At 38.1% G+C, this 20895-nt stretch overlaps 1 protein-coding gene across 1 annotated transcript in view; it reads right to left on the bottom strand.

The window, feature by feature from the left end:
* Nucleotides 1-5766: 5766 nt before the first annotated feature.
* LOC148869237 (3-hydroxyisobutyryl-CoA hydrolase-like protein 3, mitochondrial) overlaps nt 5767-20895 on the bottom strand; it is a 41836-nt gene continuing 26707 nt past the window's right edge. The window contains exons 7-10 of the mRNA XM_088968055.1: nt 16727-16905; nt 15515-15642; nt 15302-15403; nt 5767-6099 (exon numbers count right to left, since the gene is read on the bottom strand). Of these exons, the coding sequence (XP_088824181.1) occupies nt 5998-6099; nt 15302-15403; nt 15515-15642; nt 16727-16905 (511 nt within the window). The 3' untranslated portion in view covers nt 5767-5997. The remainder of the gene's footprint in view (nt 6100-15301; nt 15404-15514; nt 15643-16726; nt 16906-20895) is intronic.

Below are 20895 nucleotides of genomic sequence, written 5' to 3'. Positions count from 1 at the left end.
ATTTGTTTGTGTTAGATCAACTTTTTACTATTCGAAATTACTGATTTTACTATTTTACTCTTAGAACATATTATTTATAAATGTTGAGTTCAATTTGCATTATCTCATAAAAAATAATTTTCAAGCTCAAAATAAAATTGAAACAATACAAATAAAAAATAATAAATTAATAATTACTAATTATTAAATGAAACGATTAAAATTAAAAAAATAATTATAAATATAAAAGTATTAAAATAATTAATAATTTACACAAATAAAAATAAAATAATTTTACACAAATAAAAATAAAATAATTTTTAAAAATTAATGAAATAATTAAAATTTATTATTTAATAAAAATAATTAATATTAGTAAATTTTAATAAATAATAATTATTAGATATTAATAATTAATACAAAATAAAAAATAATTAATGTTTAGTAATTAATAATTAATAAAACTAATTTATAATTAATAATAATATTATTATTTCTACTCACCGAAGCTGCAAGTTGCAATGGCGGTGGGGTGGCGAGAAGATAGGAGAGAGAGAGAGAGAGAGAGAGAGAGAGAAAGCAATGGAACTATCACCGCTACAAGTGGAAGTGGAGAGGAGAGAGAGAGAGAGAGAAAGTGAGAGAGTGGGAGTGAGTGAGAGCGAGAGAGAGCGGCGGGACTGCCAATGCTGCAACTTGTAGTGAGAGCGAGAGAGAAAGAACCGCTGTTGTAGTGACGGTGGCGGAAATACAGGAGAGAGAGAGTGTAGCGGCAGTGGTGGCGGACATGCGGTGGAGCTTCTTAAGTCACAGTGAAGGTTCAATTCAAGTTAAGTGAAGAACAAAAACATGTAATATTAAATTTTTTGAGGGCATTTATGTCTTTTATGGACCTCTCAATTACGTCTGAATGCATAAGTGCTAGGCTATTAACTTAAAATTTCATATCTGAAAAAAGATTCCAGATCGATTTTTAAACGCAATACCAAACGAGTTTGGTGTCTGAAAAACACCAAACCTCTGAAAAGTGTTATCAAACGAGGCCTAGTAAATAAACTAAAAAGGGGAAATCATAGAGGAGAAGAGATGTACTTGAAAAATGATGCTACAAGCATGGTTTTCAAAACTGGACTGAACTGGAAAAATCGGGAACCAATCAGGTGACCGGTTCCATTTTCCCCAAAAACTGGATTTCCCCCCAAAATCGTTGATTTTGGTCAGTGAACTACTGAATCGGGCGGTTAACTGTTTGAACGGTTTTGACTGTTTTTTCTTTTGTTTTTTGATTTTTTTGTTAGAAGGGGCCGAGCGTTTGGTTCGAACGGTTGGACCATTCGACTCGTTAACCGGACCCTTGATCGGTTCGGTCACCGGGTCAGTTTTAAAAACCATGGCTGCAAGAGACTTTTAATCCGATCCGGCCTGAGATTTTTAGTACTCTACTTGTTTCAACCATTAGGACACTCTGATCCAATCATGGCCCACCACCAATCCATCCATATTAGGGCCTATCAGTCACTTCCAGAGAACACCAGATGGGTCGCACAGGTCTTTGCCAGAATGGGACTGCTGAAGACTGCTATATTCTTTGGGAGTGAACTGAGAGGTCCAAAATGGCACAGGTGTTTGATGTTAGTTTTGAGGTTCAATGGAGAAGACAATGAACAGTATAAAAAGGGTAGTTTGGATATTTAAAAAATTTTAAACAGTTGGATAATTTTTTTTAAGTTGACTGACAGAACGTTAACGAAAGGGGGTCTTTGTCTAACGGCTAAAGTTCAGGGGACTCTATTGCAAAAAGAAATGTATAAGGAGATTTGTCACTGACCCCATAGTATAGGGGGTCTTTGTAATTTACCCCTAATATAATATATTTTTAGATAGCTTTAAAAAGCAAAAATAAATTTTCAAATAGGTATGACCAAAGTGTGATTGGACAAATTTTGAGATCTCCATTCCTTGCAAAGATGGAGTTGGTATTTCTAGCGCTGATGAGGTTTAAGTTGAAAATGGGGTGGGGTATTTGAGTTTGGGGTCGGGACAGGGCATATAAAACCCGGCCTCGCACCTTTTCAGTTATGATCTAGTGAGCTTTAATTGGGTTTTGGATTGTGTTTAGGTGTGTCAATTGGACTGGATTTGGTCCAATCCAATCCAGTCCAATGTGAGACCATTATAAATGGATCAGGTCCAATCCAATCCAATGAATGTTTAGGACCAATTTGGACCGATCCAATCTAATGTTTGGACCGTCCAATCTGTTCAAATTTATTTTGATTTAAATTGATTTCAACCCGAATTCGATCCATTGACACATATATTCTTATCTTATATCAGTGGATCAGATATTGGCTTAATCCAACCCAATCCAATGTAAATTTGTTATGGACGGACCAGGTCCAATCCAATCTAATAAATATTTTGGACCGGATTGGTCTAATCCAATATGTCTTGTTGGTCCATCCAATCCATCCAGATTGATTTTGGACTGGACGGGGTCCAATCCAAAACCGGTCCATTGAGACCCTTGGTTGTTTCAGATTGAAACCAACCTGTGGAAAACCTGACCTGTTGACATATGCTATTTGTGGTATGAGTCGGGTTGGGTTCAATTTCCGTATTATTTTATTCGGGTTGGGTTGTGATCTAAGGGGATGTTTGGAACCGTGGCCGTTTCTTAAAAAAATGGTGCCACGTTGGATCCACATAGGCGTTTCAACAAACGTCCTTGTATCTCATTGTTTGGTTTAGCCGGTTATTAAAAATCGGGACCCCACTGATGCATGAAACGCCAAATTTTTTGGTTCAACCGGTTATTAAAAATTTGGCATTTTATGCATCGGTGAACCATTTTCCCCAACGGTTCTGATATATATCCTATGTGGTGTTTACTTGTCAGCACATGAAAAACGGTGATGAAAATCACCTTACCAAACACCATAGAATTGCTCAGTGCCTACGTGGCATAAGCTTTTTCTTTTTTTTTTTGTGAAAAATGAGTCTTGGAAGCATAGGTGTTTTTTCTTGAAAATTGGTCCCAAAAAGCGCCCACACTTCCAAACTGATATATGATAAGAATGCCAAGAAGGAATGGGATCATGTGGGGAGCAAATTTCTTCTTTGTTATGCTTTGTCTAACGTCACTACTTCGCTTAACATTCTGTCTTTTATTCTCCCAAATTTTCATGGAATCTTAAGCCTATTGGCCTTTGTCACACTGTACATTTGATGTGGATAACAACATTAGTCAATGACCTTATCAAATTACAAACTAGTTGGTTGGGGTTGGGCCATGGTTTAAGGACTTGTTTGGGAGGGTAGAGCTGAAGCTTCAGCTAAGCTGGTTCAACTGCTCCAAATAAGCTATTTGAAGAGGTTTAGGTGTGATTCGGCAAGTCCTCTTAGAAAGATCATCCAACAGCCCAGATGAATGTGAGAGTTGAGATCAGTGATCATGACTTTAGCATTGTTTTATGTGTGAACTCCGACCATGGATTGTGGGTCTCATCTCATTCTATTTCTGTAATAATTGTAGTAATAAATTAATAATAAAAAGGGTAAAATATAAAAATTTCCCTGAGGTTTCTGACAATCATAAAAACCTCCCTTCAAGTTTCACTTTAATAAAGACCTCCCCTACAAGAAAAGATGAAGCACTCAACCACTATAGCTGGAAAGCAAATGAAACTTGGACGTTCATTGCTGCCTGCAAGGCACTTACAACAACTATTTTTACTAGGGAAAATCTATATTGTGGAAAAGATATGGTATTGAAATAGTTTTGACCAATCAAAATCCACCCATGAATTTTGATAAATAACACCTAATTGACCAACATGTTTATGATTCCAATTGACTAGTTAGGGGTTTTTCCGATATAATTTCTTTTCCATATCATAGTCGAACCCTTTTTACTATCGTGAACTCAGAAATGAAACCTGGATAACAAAAAGATCTTCTCACAACTGTGTTTATGTTATGCCGTTAATAAGAATCTAACTAACAAAAAGTAGATTGTGCCATAGTACTGAAGAAGTTCAACTTTTTTTACCCCCAAGGAATTGAAGTTCTAATCAAATTTAATAATCGATTCATACAAATTTTTTGAAAATTTCATTATCAAAATTTGGAAGTGAAGCGATTAGATTACCCCCAACCCAAGGAAAAAAATGTGAAAAAGAAAAACATCCAAAGAGAAAGAGAATGAAAATTAGTTAAAAGAGTTTGTTCTAAGGAATGCCATATACTAGAAGTAAATAGCAAACACTACATTTCGCTGAAAGTCACTTCGAAATGAACCAAAGAAAAAATAAGGCTACTTCAACTGAAGTTCAGAAGGGAAGAAGACTAACTTGCTACAATAAAACCTCTGTTCAACTCCATTCATGATAACTTTGGCAGTTTTAGAGTGAGCCTCGAAAACTTTGTGCATCTTGTGGTAGTCCTTTTAGGAAATGAGATCCATTTCACCATGAACTTGGGAAAAGGGAATATGAGAATTCAAATTCATCATGCGAGATCTTTTTGTGGGTATAGCTGACCTCATTTTGCATAGAAACGAATATTATTTGGAAGATTCACTATTCTGTGCATCATTGTGGTCAGGCGGCTCCTCTTCTCTGAATAATGCTTTCAGAGTAACCACACAAGAAGGAGAAGCCTCTATTTCAGCTTTAGTCCTACTTCCCAAAAGACCAACCAATTTGGTTGTCAGGAAGTGGCTTCTTGGTGGCTGCAAAGAAACCCAATTCCATGAATCTCTGGTTCTTGATGGCTGCTTGACTCTTCTAAGCTAGAATGGTGCTTTCATAAGTATAGGGGGTTCAAGTCCCAATACTTTTCTGCTTCTTGCAAGAGTGTCAAGGTCACTGCAATTTCCCTTATTCTTGATGGCCGCACTACTTTACAGTGGCTGAATGCTTCATTTTTTTTTATACGATGGAGTTTCTGGGGTAGGAGATGGAAAGACCGAAAGAGGAGAAGAGAGAAATGAGTTATTCAAGTTAAAATTTCTTTTTAGTAAAGTTCTATATGAAATGTGAAATCATATAAAAGGGTAAAATAGATACTTTGAAAAAATAATACATTACTCAAACGATTTCGGTTTAAGTCAGTGACTGAAGGGTAGGGGTGGCAACAAGCTGAGCTTTTCACGAGCTACTCGAGCCCAATTCAGTGGCTCGACCTACTAGAGCTCGGTTCGTGAGGCTTGCGAGCCAGGTCGATATATATATATATATAATAAAATTATACAAAATAATATATATTAAAAATATTTTAATTATTAATTTTTTAAATATAAAATAAAAAAATTATATATAATTTTTATTTTGTAAAATATTTTTTCTCAAAATTGAGCTATTGCTTGTAATTGCTTATTTTTGAATTTACCAATGAACCTAATGTTTGCTTAACACTCTAAGGCTCTAATTAACTTGTCTCTGTTAGTGATGTTTGCAAAGATGATCTCCTTTCAGCTTTGCTTCAACCACTTTATTACATATTATACATTACAAGGGGATTAAGGGGTGGGGACAGAGTAGGATACACATAAGGTCCACTGACCTTACCACAGAGAGACTGCAGTTATGAGGATTTGATCTCACTTGAGCGGCGCCGAGTGACCATCTCAGCTACTGGGTCATCTGAACTAAAACTACCTAGAATCTTGCAATGAAAACCAAATTACAGAGCACAGAACAGAAAAATATTATAACTACACCATTTAACAGCAAATTGCCATAACCTTATCAAACTATTAGGATCTGTATTGCTCGATACCATGAATTATCAAATATGCTCATCCTCTCTTGCCAATTGATGTAGAATTACTATTGTTGACATTAAGCATATAGTAAAGTCAGCATTGGCTACCAGTACGAAGTGCCATCCTCATGCCAATTTTTTATTTATCTAATTCTCCATTGGATGTATGATTTATTCAAATGGTAACTTAACTCCACGTGCTGTTATATACAGAAGAAACTACAAAAAGATTGGAAGAATTTGATCTTGGAATCACACGTTCAGTTCTTCAACTTCAGGGTCCAATGGCTCAAACAGAGCATCCACTTCCCTTGTAACCACATCCTCCAATCTTGATGGATTCCACTTTGGGTTCTGTGAAAACATTTGAAGGAAATCATTCTCATTTGGTAGATTTAGGAAATGAAGGAGAAATTTAATGAGACAGACAACACCAATGCAAGAAAGATGGAAAACATAGAAGAAAAATGAAAAATTGCAGCTTCTCGTTAATATATGGAAGCCTTCAATCAATGTCATAGGATGTCCATCTCGGATCAAGTTCATAATTCTATGATCATTGTACGGATCTTCTGTTCATAAAAATTAACAAACCAGAAGAAAAATGGTCATGGATGCATGGACCAATATAAACTAGAGGTTGTAACTTTTTGTATCTTCTTTACATGTTGTAGGTCTTTGGTTAATGGCCTAATGCTACCCTTACCCTCCCCCACCCCAATATCCCACATTAAACCTGAACAAAAAATAGTCTACTCGCTGGTATTTTTATACTACCATGGATTGAACTCTTTCATATTTTTATACTCCTTTACCTGTTGCTGATAAAGTCAGATATATATATATATAGAGAGAGAGAGAGAGAGAGAGAGAGAGAGAGAGAGATGCAAAAATGAATCCAATCCATGATTAATTGATTACTATAACATCTTGATGAAAAATTGAACATCAGACATGAAAGGGACTAGAGACAGGATTATTGAACAAGGATAGGTCCCTCAGTCCGGTATTTAAAAAAAAAAGGGAAAGAACCGCATGTCAGAAACCAAGGACCTGGAAATAACATGGACAGATAAAAAAAATGTATAAAAGGTATACTTTTCATAAGGAGCATTGTACATGTTAGGAACTACAATCATGGGTACTAATTACCCATAGATTGAACTGAAAATATTGATGATATGGAAATTCATATATTGAATTTTTTTTTGAAAAAAAAACAAATTGTGAATTTTTTGAAAGATATGGAAAAATACATGAATATAGGAAATGTTTGTGTAAATTTTGGAAGCAAGAACAAAAAAACATGGAAAAAAGTTTTATAAAGAAACGTAATTGTTGAAGGCATTTCATTAATCCAAATAACATTTAATAATTTAATAACCCAAATAAGTGGGTTAGCTAGTCTGCTAGCCAAACTATCAAAACTATAAAAAAGTATCCCGTATGAGAGTTCCCTCTCTTTAAGTGGGAGGGACAGGTGCCCCTCATCTAGGAGGACGAGGAAGTTACATAACTACCCCACTCCCTATTTAAGCTCCATACAGAGAAGCACAAACAGACACTCTTCGGAGAAAATTGTCACAAGAGATTCTTAAGAAAAGCAAAGATAAAGAGAGAAGAAAAGAGAAGTGCTCAAGGGAAGGCAGGGAAGGAAAAGTCACTAATACAGGTAGAAAAAGGAAAGTCCTCTCTATGAATACTTCCTATATATGCTATGTATCCTTCTTTCTCTCTCATTTATTTTCACTTTTGAGAAAGGAAATAGAGGGAAATAAACTGTTAAAGTGAGCCGAATAAGGGTAGATTAGTCTTTTCATTCTGTTTAAGTTATATGCTTATGTGGCAATTCTAATTAGCAATGGCAATTGGGTGGGTTGGGTTTGGGTTGATGTTGTGGATGCATTCGTGGGAAGAATTACCACCGCCGGCAGCAGCAGTGAAGGGGGGCCACACAACAGCTTATCTTGCCACGTCAGCTCTTCTTGCCAGCTCGCCAATAGTTTACTTATTCCAGTTTTGTTCTTACTTATCTATTAGAGATAGGAACTGAGTTCTGTTAGAAGTCTATTAGAAGTAGGAGTCCTGTTCTTACTCATCTAGTTCTGTTCTTACTTATCTATTAGAGATAGGAACTGAGTTCTGTTAGAAGTCTGTTAGAAGTAAGAGTTTGATTTAAAGTTGGATTGTCCTAGCTTAGTCGAATGGAGTAAGGAGTCTCCTCTTGTAATCTCCTATTTAAGGAGCTGTGATTTGGGAATAAAGTATTCAGTTTCCAATCAAGAGAAGAGTGAGGAGAGTTCGGGTGGTCTATTGGACAAATCACCCATTCGGTTTTCCACAATAGGGTCTGCACGCAAGGGAAGGCGCAAGGGAAAGCAAGAGGTTCTCCTCGTGGACCGACCCGTGACGAGATCCTACGCCTGGGCCAATAACAGTTGAGCTTCAACCCAACCCATCTAACCTGCCAACCCATTAATAACCCAGTTATATAAAATTAAATGGGTTGGGTTCAAGCCAAACCCGCTTTAACCCAATCCAACCCGCCCAAACCATTAATCTTATATTTATGGACTTAAAAAACAAACTCTCTCTCTCTTAACAAATAAGTTGGTCATAGCTTGGTGGTAATTGTAGTCACTATTTACACAAGTGGTGAAGGTTCAAATCACATTACATGCATGCTATTTTTACACAAGCGGCGAAGCCATTTGACTATGTTCGGATTTCGGGTTTGACCGAACCACTTAAGTTCAAACCAGTCAAATCAACTTGAACTATCTAATATTTTCGAGCTAATCACATCAAGGGTGGATTGACTTGGACCGGACCATATCAGGTTTGTGCACGGGTTTGGGACCAAACCAACTGATCCAAAGCGGGTCAACGTAAGTAAATCGGGTTGGGTGTGTGTGGATATTGGTTGGTCGGATGGTCCAGACCAGGTAAAGCATGCAGACACCGAATCATCCCGCCCAAAACCGTTTCGGATTCGGGTTGACCCAGACCGGCTTGCACCGGGTCGGGCTGCGTGAATGCTAGTTGGACCGGACGACCCAAACCGGGCTGAGCAAGCGGTACCGAACCATCCCGCAAGGGTCTATTTCGGATTCGGGTCAACCCATATCAGTATATGCTGAATCAAGTCAAACCGTGTTGAACTGGTTCTGACTCGGGTCAAATTGATTTGGATTTATGTTGGGTGAAGTGTGTTGATTCAAGACAAAACTAAATTAGTCAATAATTAATAGAAGATTAATGCATTAATTATAAATTATTTAATTCAAATGAAGAAAATTAAAAAAAAAGGCTAAGGAATTAATACTTATGTTTGTAATGGTTAACCCAATGGTTATCCCCAACCCAACCCATTTAAATGGGTGGGTTGGGTGATAGGTTGATCACACAACCCGCCAAGTAAATGGGCGGATTGGGTGCGTTAGATACTAGGTGGGTTGGGTGAAAAATTGCCACCCTTAGTTCTAATATTACTTCTGTAGAGATCCTGTCCCATACTTAAGTGGGGCAGTTTAGCCATTGTGCACTAATTAGAACCCCTAATCCATATTATGGTCGACTGGTAGGGTTTAGGCTACCAAGTTCGACTACTTCTTCTTCTTCTTCTTCTCTTTCACTCTCTACTGGTTCGAACTGCTGAAGCTACTGAAATAACATGGTATCAGAGCACTAAACGAAGGAGAAGAAGGCTGTGGCACCAAGGTTCACATTCTGCGATTTCTCCTTCTTCTGGGTTCTCTTTCTCTGGGCTGCAAAATCTGAGGTACTCAATTTAGTTACTGCAGCAAGTTTTATTTTTTTAGGACTGTTGCAGTCCCTATTTCAAGTGTTATGAAGGTGCAGCAGTCCTAGGCTATCAGTTCCATATTGTTGTCATCACCATGTGTGACAGCTTTGGTCGTGTGGTGGTGTTTGTGATGTTCACCCTCTATTGAGCAGTTTTAAGAGGGTTTGTGTGTGGTTGGTTGAGTTGCTGAGTGACTGTCATTGTGATTTATATTTCTGAGTAATCAGTAGTGGTGTGAACAAGAACAAAAGTCTTTTTTTTTTGTGCTGAAAGGAGTGGCCGAATATAGTCTACATCAATATTCTGACTTGTCGTTTCTGTCTGTTTACAATTTTTTAATCTGAATCTTAGATACAGCTAAGGACATATGGGAACATGCCAAGAAGCTTTATTCTAGACAGGATAATACTACAAGGGTATATCAGCTCTATCAGGAGTATTTCGATCTACAGCAAGGAAATAAAACCCTAGAAGAGTACTATGCCAGTATGAAAAACCTAAAAAATGAGCTCAATGTCTATCATCCCCTAACTCCAGATGTTAAGGTTCAACACCAACAGAGAGAGCAACTGGATGTCACTAGGTTTTTAGTGGGGCTGAAATCAGAGTACGAACCAGTTAGAACTCAAATATTGGGAGGCTCTACTCTTCCTACACTTGAGGAGGTATTTGCACGGCTTCACAGGATTTGTGGTAGCTAGAGGAGGTGGACGTGGTACTAGAGGGGGAGGACATGCATCTCGAGGAGGTCGTGGTGGTTCCATATTTGGTCGTGGCGGTGGTCATGACTCAGGGGGTAGCCGTGGTAAAGGAAAAGGTACTTCTACTAGGAAGTGTACCCACTGCGGCAAGGAAGGACATTTAGTGAATTTTTGCTATGATCTCCATGGCCCACCTTCTACATGGGCTAATCATGCAGTAGCTGGTGGGGTTGATGTCAATGATAACCAACAGACAGATCTAACACCTTCCACATTTACATCTGTTTCTGGGAAGGAGATGATGAGTGTACTGCGATATGAGTATGAGAGGTTCCTTCAGGCTACTTCACAACATATTACAGCAACCCTTGCACACTCAAGTATAGCTTGTCTGGAATCCAAACCCTCTCCCTGGATTATTGACTCTGGAGCCTTTGATCACATGACCAGGACTCCAGGTGTGTTCTCTTCCCTCTCTGAAACTTCCACATCTCAAACTGTTACCCTTGCCAACGGTTCCTCTTCTCCCATCTGTGGTGTTGGTAATGTTGATACAACTTCTCTTTCTTTATCATTTGTTCTATATGTACCTAAATTTTCATTCAATCTTATGTCTGTTAGTAAATTAAGTACGACCCTTAATTGCTCTATTACATTTTCCCTTCATTTTGTGTTTTTCAGGATCTCAAGATGGGGAAGATGATTGGTGGAGGACATGAGGCCGGTGGATTGTATTATCTTGATGGCATCATTCATCAAACTTCATGTGCATCCACCCCTCAACAAAATGGGATGGCTAAACAAAAGAACCGTCATCTCCTTGAAACTACTCGGTCTATTCTTCATCATATGAGTGTTCTTAACGATTTTAGAGTGATGCTGTACTTACTGCTTGTTTCTTTATTAATCGGATGCCTTCCTTCGTCCTTCATGGTCGGTCTCCCTTTTCTATTTTGTTCCCCACTTTGTCTCCCTTTCCATTAACACCCCGGGTCTTTGGCTGTGTGTGCTTCGTTCACAATCTGAGTCATAGTTTAGACAAGCTGGATGCACGCTCTATTAAGTGTATCTTTCTTGGCTACTCTCGGACCCAGAAAGGGTATAAGTTTTACAATCCCATTACTCGGAAGTTCTATGTCTGTCCTGATGTCACTTTTTTTTAGCCCGTCCCATTCTTCTAGGGACCTAAAGTATCATTATCTCCACCTTTGCTTCACCTCCCTCTTCCAGTCTGTGATCCCGTTCCGGTTGTTCTAGTTGGGACTGAATCTTCACCTCCTCAAGTGCAGATTCCTATTGAATGACCACCGATCTGGCACGTGTATACTCATGAACAGACACCATCACCTCCTCCGGCTTCTACCTTGCCTACGGATCCTATTGTTGCTCCTATCCCAAAACCTTCAGAGCTTGATCTTCCCATTGCTTTACGAAAAGGTAAACGTAGTTGTACCCTACACCCATTTCCAACTTTGTTTCAGTTTCTCACATTTCCGCTTCACATTGCCAGTTTGTTTTTCTATTGTCATCTATATCTATACCTAAGGATGTCCAGGAGGCCCTTACTTCACCCGGGTGGCGTCAAGCAATGGAGGAGGAACTCTTTGCTCTTTAGCATACTCACACGTGGGAGCTCACTACTCTTCCTCCAAGTAAGCATGTTATGGGTTGTAAATGGGTGTATACTGTTAAATACTTTCCGGATGGCAATGTAGAGCGTTTGAAGGCCTAACTTGTTGCTAAAGGTTATTCTCGGTTGTATGGGGTGGACTATATGGAGACCTTCTCTCCAATGGCAAAGATTGGCTCGGTACGTGTCTTAATTTCTTTGGTAGTTATGTATGATTGGCCCTTTTTTCAACTTGACATTAAAAATGCCTTCCTCCATGGTGACCTTAAGGAGGAGGTATATATGGAGCAACCACCTGGGTTTGTTGCTCAAGGGGAGGATGGTAAAGTGTGTAGACTGAAAAAGGCAATTTATGGATTGAAACAATCTTCTCGTGCTTGGTTTGGGAAGTTTAGTGAAGTGGTGAAGAATTTTGGAATGAAACAATGTCAGGTTGACCACTCAGTGTTCAGCTATGATTCTGAAGCCGGAAAGATTTTATTAGTAGTCTATGTGGATGATATTGTCATAACTGGCAGTGATAGATTGAGGATTGATAGTAAAGGCCTTTATGCAAGACCATTTTCAAAAAAAAAGACCTTGGGAATTTGAAGTATTTCTTGGGTATAGAAGTTGCCAGATCAAAACAAGGTGTGAACCTGTGCCAAAGAAAATATGTCCTTGATCTGCTGGATGAAATAGGATTGTTAGGTGTGAAACTAGTTGAAACTCCCATGAAACCAAATGCTCAGTTGAACAGTGATATAGGTAAAATATTTGATGATCCTAGAAGATACAAACGATTAGTGGGGAAGTTGAACTATCTGACTATCACAAGACTGGACATCTCCTTTGTTATCAGTGTGGTGAGTCAATTTCTGCAGAATCCCCAGATACCTTGTTGGGATGCAGTTCTTAGAATTGTAAGGTACCTGAAGGGAGCTCTAGGCCGTAGGTTATTGTACAAACCAAGAGAAAGATTTGAGATAGTTGGGTATATAGATGCAGATTGGGCAAGCTCAGTGTCGGATAGAAGATCTACTACAGGTTACTACACATTCCTTGGAGGAAATATGGTAACATGGAAGAGTAAGAAGCAGACCTTTGTGGTGAGTAGTGCTGAAGCCAAATACAAAGCCATGGCACACACTACATGTGAATTAGTATGGCTAAGAAACCTCCTACAAGGAATTGGATTCTCAATTGACAGACCTATGGGATTGTACTGTGATAATCAAGCTACAATTCACATCTCATCTAATCCTGTGTTTCATGAGAGAACAAAGCACATAGAGATTGATTGCCACTTTGTGAGGGAGAAAGTCCTTACTGAAGATATAAGCACAGAACATGTGGGTTCAAGTGATCAGTGGGCAGATTTGTTTACAAAAGCTTTGAGCTCAAGGAGAGTGAACTATATATGTAACAAGCTGGGATTATATGACATATGTTCTCCAGGGTGAGCTGAATAAGGGTAGATTAGTCTTTTCATTCTGTTTAAGTTATATGCTTATGTGGCAGTTCTAATATTACTTCTGTAGACATCTTGTCCCATACTTAAGTGGGGGCAGTTTAGTCATTGTGCACGAATTAGAACCCCTAATCCAAATTATGGTCGACTGGTAGGGTTTAGGCTACCAAGTTCGACTAGTTTCTTCTTCTTCTTCTCTTTCTCTTTCTCTTTCTCTTTCACTCTCTACTGGTTCGAACTGTTGAAGCTACTAAAATAACATAAACCATCTACAACCAAGTGCCTCTACTTGATTGATAATGGTCCTTCTTTCAAGACAAAGTTAGGGATTAAACCATCTACAATCTAATTCTAAAAGGCTAATTATGGTTCCCTTCAAATGAAAGTGAAGAACAGAGGGATGAAAATCGTCTACAATCAAATATTGATTAACTACGGTTCCCTTTTTGTATGCTAAAATCCAAGGATTAAGGTTGTCTACAATCAGAATTTCATCTGATTGACTACAAATTATTGTGAAGAAAGGAGTGAGAAGGAAATTTTCTTAGTATCAAAAAGAAAAGAGAAATGCATTGTTGTATAGTTTCTCAATTGTATTTTCTTTTTCTTTGTTCTCATTCTTGTACACTTGATGTAAAATAAAAGCAAATGAAAAGTTCTTTTTGAGTACTACATTGCCCTTTTTCTTTTGTTCTATGCATTCATTTCTCCAAGTCAGAATCAAAAGGTGTTCTCTACTTTCTTGTGGAGATGTAATTAAGGGGAACAATCCGTATGATTCCCTAAATGGGCCTTACCCAAAATAATAAAAACTCAATCACTTGATTGAGTGAATTATGTTGCATGAGAATTTATTAAAATTTTCACACCAACAGTAATACAGAAAAAAAAAAGATCAATCAAATACATATTCTTGTTTAATATATTCTTATTTAAAATGTTTGAAGTAAAAAATTCAACAATTTTATATGTAAATATTTGTATGATATTAAATATATGCATCTCTAAAAATATAAAAAAATAAATATATATAATTAAAAGTTCCAGACTTTTTTGGTCCTGCATTTTTCAAATTCCAAATTATTTGTGTACTGTACATTTTTTCCAAACTACTCATGTACACTCGAATTTTCTAATTATGATAGTTACAAGCTTTGAGGATGGAGCTTGCATCAAAAAGGAAAGCAGGGGGTTGCCTGTGGCTGTTCCATCTATGATACACTGACAATGCCTTCTCAGAGATAAATAGCTTATCAAAGACAATTGTTTTTGAAATATTAAAGTCATGCAACAGAGACATGGTAATAAGAGATAAATTTGCAATGGAACCAAAGTATGAAACAATCTCCAAAAAAAAAAAACAAGATGAGAAATTCTATATGATGAAGAATAGGATCATTACACTGGAAACCCTTATAAATGGGACTCCACCCTACAAAATCACACATGGCTACCTAAGATGATAGCTTCATGTGCTCATGAGGAAGATATATACAAAACAAAGACATCCAAACACATGTAACATAGAATAGTTAAAGGAGCAATGCTAAAGAGAATAGAATGGTGAAAAATGGCTGAGGATTGAAGAAGGAAATCAAATAATCAAATAGACAGCAATTTATGTAACTTCTACCAAGTATAAATAAGGGGCTTGAGACTCTTTTAGTAAGGTAAAAACAATTCTACGTCTGTTATATGTTCAGCCATCCTGTTTTGTTGTGGTGTGGATGGATATGATATAAACAGTTTGATGTGTACAGAATAAAATAAAATAATAGAAAACATTTCAGAATAAGATAAGATAGTGCTAAAAGTTCCTAGTACCTGAACTGTTCAAAATTTGGAAACAGATACAGGAACAGGTTTGCAGCCATATTAGGTCAAGTCAATGAATTAGTGACTTTCAAAATTTTTTTAATGTGTAACATAAGAGATACTATAGGATTAGGAAGGAAAGACTGATAGAAAACCTGGTCCTTGTCCACCAACACTGCACGTACACCTTCAGCAAAATCATTTCGAAGCGAAGACCTTATAGCGATGCGATATTCAGCTTTCATTACGCCACTTAACTAAATACAACCAATTATTGGAGCAATAGAACACATTTTTAAAATGTATAATCCTTGACAATGGAACATAAAAAATTGCAATAAAGTTGAAACGGTAAGAGAGAAACTTACTTTGCATAAAGCATTGTCATTTTTTCCATGTGCAGAGGCAACTCTAGAAAAATGATTTTGTGTTAAACAAAGGGAAAAAGGAGCACCTTTTCTGATCCCTGCAAGTGCATCAGTAGCCCATTCTGCCACTGTGGACAAATAAAAGATAATATGAATTATAATATGCATATCAATAACAGAAACCCGCATATTGTATGTGTCATACACTCCAATGAGAAATTATTGTATTTCCCCTACTTATCAAGGGCAATCTTGTAGTTTTGTCTTTATATCCCAAGGAAATTGGTCTCATGGAAAGAGAATCAACTTGCTAAGTCCTTTTTAAAAATGACCAACTTGTATCCTGAACTGCATTTCTTAATTTTATGCATTTTACAAGCTCTACTTGGTATATGATCAGGGAGCCGATCTCATGAGGACCCATTGGCTGCTATTGGATTTTTGTCTTTTTGCCCCTTATCAATTGGATAACAGAAAAACTGATCTAAGTTGGAAAATTGTTACTTTTCAGCGTTTGTTGTGAAGTTTCCAGAAATTTTATGGGTTATTGGGAATCTTGTGACTGACACAAGAAAAATGAGGAAATCATACAAATTTCAGATCTGGAGATTATGGCTTCCCCTTTAACTAAGATGGATTTAAAGGTTGCCCTTGCTCCTGGTACATGATATGTTGAACTGTTAATACTATCTGAGGGTGTTAGTACCATAGACTATCATTTTAGAAAAAGGTGTTGGTATTGCTTGCTAAAGCTTTTTTTTTGTCATATTTTTTTGGATCACCCCAATAAAGTTTCCTAAGATTTGGTCAAGAATTAAGCTGGTGGTACCTCATTTTCTTCCCCACTCTTACTGTCCAGACTACAGATATGCCTCCTAAAATACATTAGACAGAGTTTGCACTTTGTACAACTATGTTTTAGTGGTTCAGATAAGTCCTGTTCAAAGAGAAAGAGAAACCCTCCAAGTCGACCATAATCTCTATTATATTAAAATAAGGATACAAAGTCAAATATACCCCCACTTAAGTATGAGACAAGAAAAATAAAAAAACAAAACAGAATTGCCACATCACTACACTACTTAAACTATAATGAAAAGTCTAAGTAACCCTTACTCGACCAACTCTAACAAACTAAATAAGGTTTTGGAATGTGTAACAGAAGCAACTTAGCTTCAAGCAACCGTTTAATTTAAGGTGAGTCTCACATACCTGTAGTTTCTGAACTTAATTGATACTTCTCAAGTTCTTCCACTGTCTTGATGACAGACTTGTCTTTTCCAAAGGCTGAAACTATTTGTGGTAAAAGTAACTTCAGTTGGGCCTCTACCTCAGGCTCCTTACTATACTTAGCCAATAACATTTTGACATCCATATGTGGGTCATCAGAGCTGCATACAGAACAGATATGCAAATAAAAGAAATCATACACTATGAATTTCATAACACATAATCAACTATCCATTTGACAAAAAAAGGCTAGTATCCAATTTTGTCCCAGCTATAGTCTTTGGAGGGGTAGACGAGATAGAGGCACAAGGATAAAAAGAAAAAGGAATCAGAGCAATCACGGCTGTAACAATACAGCCTCCCAATATACCCAACATGAAAAATAATTTCTACTCTGGTGATACAGGTACCCAATACAACTCCCCCCCCCCCCTCTCATCAATGAACACCTCTGGCCAAAGAACGAGAAGAGAGAATCAATCCAAAATGTTTTTTTGTGTAGAAATATAACCCTACATCTTTCAGAATGATGAAACAAAAACTGTAAAAAGTAAAAACAATGAACTTCACAGGATTGGTTGTGTTGTCAGTTGTTTATGTATTCAGATTTAGTACCATAAGGATACTGTTGTAATTTCTCCTATGTTTATATTGTTCGACTGTACTAGAATAAATAATAAAATCTTTCGCCCCCTAAGTTCTAGAGGACTTTCAGTCACTCGACTCATCTCTCTTCTCCTCTCCTCTCTTCACTTGCTCTTGCTCAACATGGTATCAGAGCAAGTCGTCCAGGCCTGAAGGGTGGTGTCAAGCTAACTACTGTTGCATCCAGTGCTGTCTCCAATCGAATTCCTGATCTGGTGAAGTCAGTTCGACCCAGAAGTTACAGAGTCTTTTCGACTTCCAGCCCAGAAATTGCTCCTCCTGTCTGCTCGACTGTAGAGAGACTATTGTTTGCAGTTCGTAGAGGGTGTTCTGTCTTCAGAAATTGCTCATCTTCTGTTCGGCTGCCTATTGTTTGAGGATTCGTAGAAGGAGCTCTGGTTTACAATCAAGGAGTTCTGGTTTACCATAAGGGAGACTATCATCTGAAACTAAAAGAGGTACTATCATCCTTGTCTGTTCGGATGCCTATTGTTTGCTGAACTGTTTGATGACTGTTCGGCTACCCTACTGTTGTTTGTTCGACTGATGAACTGATGAACTGTTTGATGCCTACTGTTTGATGCCTATTGTTTGTGGACTATCATCCTTGTCTGTTCGGATGCCTATTGTTTGCTGAACTGTTTGATGACTGTTCGGCTACCCTACTGTTGTCTGTTTGACTGATGAACTGTTCGGCTGCCCTACTGTTAAGCGACTGTATTCCTTAACACAGTAACTGTATTCAAACTTTTTTGTTGGTATTGTAGACTGTTGATGGTCTGTTTTTAGCCAACTAATTGTCTGCTCAACATCAATCTTATTAAGCCCTACTAAGTAGGTCATTCAGACCTGTTCTTGTACTGCAACAGCAGTGTGCAGACTTGTTTCAGTGAAACCGTAGGTCAGAAGGACCTGTTTCAGTACTGCAACAGCAGTGCTCAGTTTGTTATTTGTTCTCAGTGAAGCTGTAGGTCAGAAGGACCTGTTCTTGTACTGCAACAGCAGTGTGCAGACTTGTTTCAGTGAAACCGTAGGTCAGAAGGACCTATTTCAGTACTGCAACAGCAGTGTTCAGTTTGTTATTTGTTCTCAGTGAAACCGGTGGTCAGAAGGACCTATCTCTGAAATAGTCTTGTACGGCTGTGCCTTTTCTGGTTGTTGTTTCAACTTTTTATTCAGATATCATGGGCAGTGAAGATTCAGCCACATCTAAAGTTTCCTCAATGCTGAATGGAATGGGTGGGGGTGACCTATCATTTCCCATGGTTGTTGTCCCTCTTGATGGTTTAAATTACCTGGAGTGGTAAAGAGGGATCAAATTATACATCACTGCAAGGGGGAAGATAGGCTATATTAATGGGAGGATAAAAGAACCATCCTTCGGGAGTGTTGAATATGATAGATGGAATCAAGAGAACAGTATTGTTATGTCCTGGCTCTTGGTGTCCATGCAACCTCAAATCAGGAAGAATTTCATGTGGGCTGAAACAGCGAATGAAATCTGGGAACAAGCAAAGTCTACATATTCAGAATTGCGACACTATGCTAAAATTTATCAACTGCAGGCAGCATCTTCTACTTGTAGACAGGGGGAGAGGTGTTTATCGGTCTATTACTCTGACTTAACATCTGTCTAGATGGAGTTGGATCACTACTAAAGTGTGGATTGGAAGTGTGATGAGGATGCTAAGAAGTACAAACAGCTTGTCTCCCAGCAAAGGGTGTTTGCATTCTTACATGGTCTGAATCCTATGAATGAATCTATCAGGGTTCAGATTCTCAGCCCTGGTGGGGATGTTGTTGTGTTAGTTGCAAAAGGAGGTGTATCTAATGGTGTGGGATCTTCTTCCCGGAAAGGAGATCTCTAGAAAAAAACAGAAGATAAGGAAAAATTGTGGTGCACTCATTTCCAGAAACCCCGACACACCAAAGATACCTGTTGGGATCTTAATGGAAAACCAAAATGGGCTCAAGATCTGACTAAGAAGATCCCACACCATTAGATACACCTCCCAGCAAAGGGTGTTTGCATTCTTACAAGGATCTCCCTTGTGTTAGTTGCAAAAGGAGGTGTATCTAATGGTGTGGGATCTTCTTCCCGGAAAGGAGATCTCTAGAAAAAAACAGAAGATAAGGAAAAATTGTGGTGCACTCATTTCCAGAAACTCCGACACACCAAAGATACCTGTTGGGATCTTAATGGGAAACCAAAATGGGCTCAAGATCTGACTAAGAAGCAAGGTTCAGAGGTGAATAAGAAGTACGGACAGCAAAGTACAAAGAAACATCACATGGCCAACATGGCTACTCGGGAGAATCAGCCCCCCATTTCTACTGTGACTCAGACACATCTCACTGGACCTGACCCGAGGGAGGACATTATGAATCCTTTCGTGACCATTTAGAGCTCTATGGTAGAGCAATTCGTCAGATGGATACTCCTCCCTCAACCTCATTTGCATCTACCTCAGGTAACCCTGTCACTGCTTTCCATGTTGCTTCTCACACCCCTGACTCTCCATGGATCATTGATTCTGGAGCATCAAAACATATGACTGGTACGTCCTCTTACTTTCAAACCTATCACCCTCTTTCTGGAAGAGACAAGGTGAGACTAGCCGATGGATCATACTCTTCCATAACTGGTCAAGGAACTCTCTCTCTTCCTCTTGGCCTTACCCTTTCTGATGTTCTTCATGTTCCAAATTTTCCCATTAATTTGTTCTCTGTTAGTAGTGTTACTAATTCCTTGAATTGCTCAGTGACCTTTTTCCCTTCTCATTGTGTGATTCAGGATCTGGCCTCGGGGAGGACGATTGGTAGGGGTCGTATGGCTGATGGACTTTACATGCTAGAGAATAAGGCTGGTCTTCATGTTACAGAGTCTATGAGTCAGTCCTATAAGAAAAAAGTCTATTTATGGCATTGTCATCTTGGTCATTTGTCTTTTGAGTCTTTGAAAGTTGTATTCCCAAAACTGTTTAAGTCAATGTTTGTTTCTGATTTTTCTTGTCAAACGTGTCAGTTGAGTAAGCATTGTAGAACTCATTTTCTTCAAAGAAATAGTAAATCTGAATCTCCGTTTCACATTGTTCATTCTGATGTGTGGGGCCATGTTACTTTACCATCTGAGAGTGGCTATAAGTATTTCATTACCCTCATTGATGATTATTCTAGATATACTTGGGTATACCCGATGCGAACCAGAGAAGAAGTACAAAAAATCATTCAAGATTTCCAACGGATGGTCTTCACTCAATTTCAAACTGAAATCCAAATTTTCCAATCTGACAATGCAAAAGAATTTTTTCATAGTGACCTCATGGAATTTTTTGCTTCGCATGGTTCCCTTCACCGTAGCTCTTGTGCCCGCACACCACAACAAAATGGTGTGGCCGAACGGAAGAACCAACATCTCCTTGAAGTGGCTCGAGGTTGACTACTAAATATGAATGTTCCCAAACAGTTTTGGCTTGAAGTTGTTCTTTGTTCCACTTACCTTATAA

This window comes from Nelumbo lutea, chromosome 2 (genome assembly GCF_056320005.1).
Source record: "Nelumbo lutea isolate HS-2025 chromosome 2, American lotus-T2T, whole genome shotgun sequence".
Classification (NCBI taxonomy): Eukaryota; Viridiplantae; Streptophyta; class Magnoliopsida; order Proteales; family Nelumbonaceae; genus Nelumbo; species Nelumbo lutea.
This window is presented reverse-complemented; position numbering and strand designations above follow the sequence as displayed.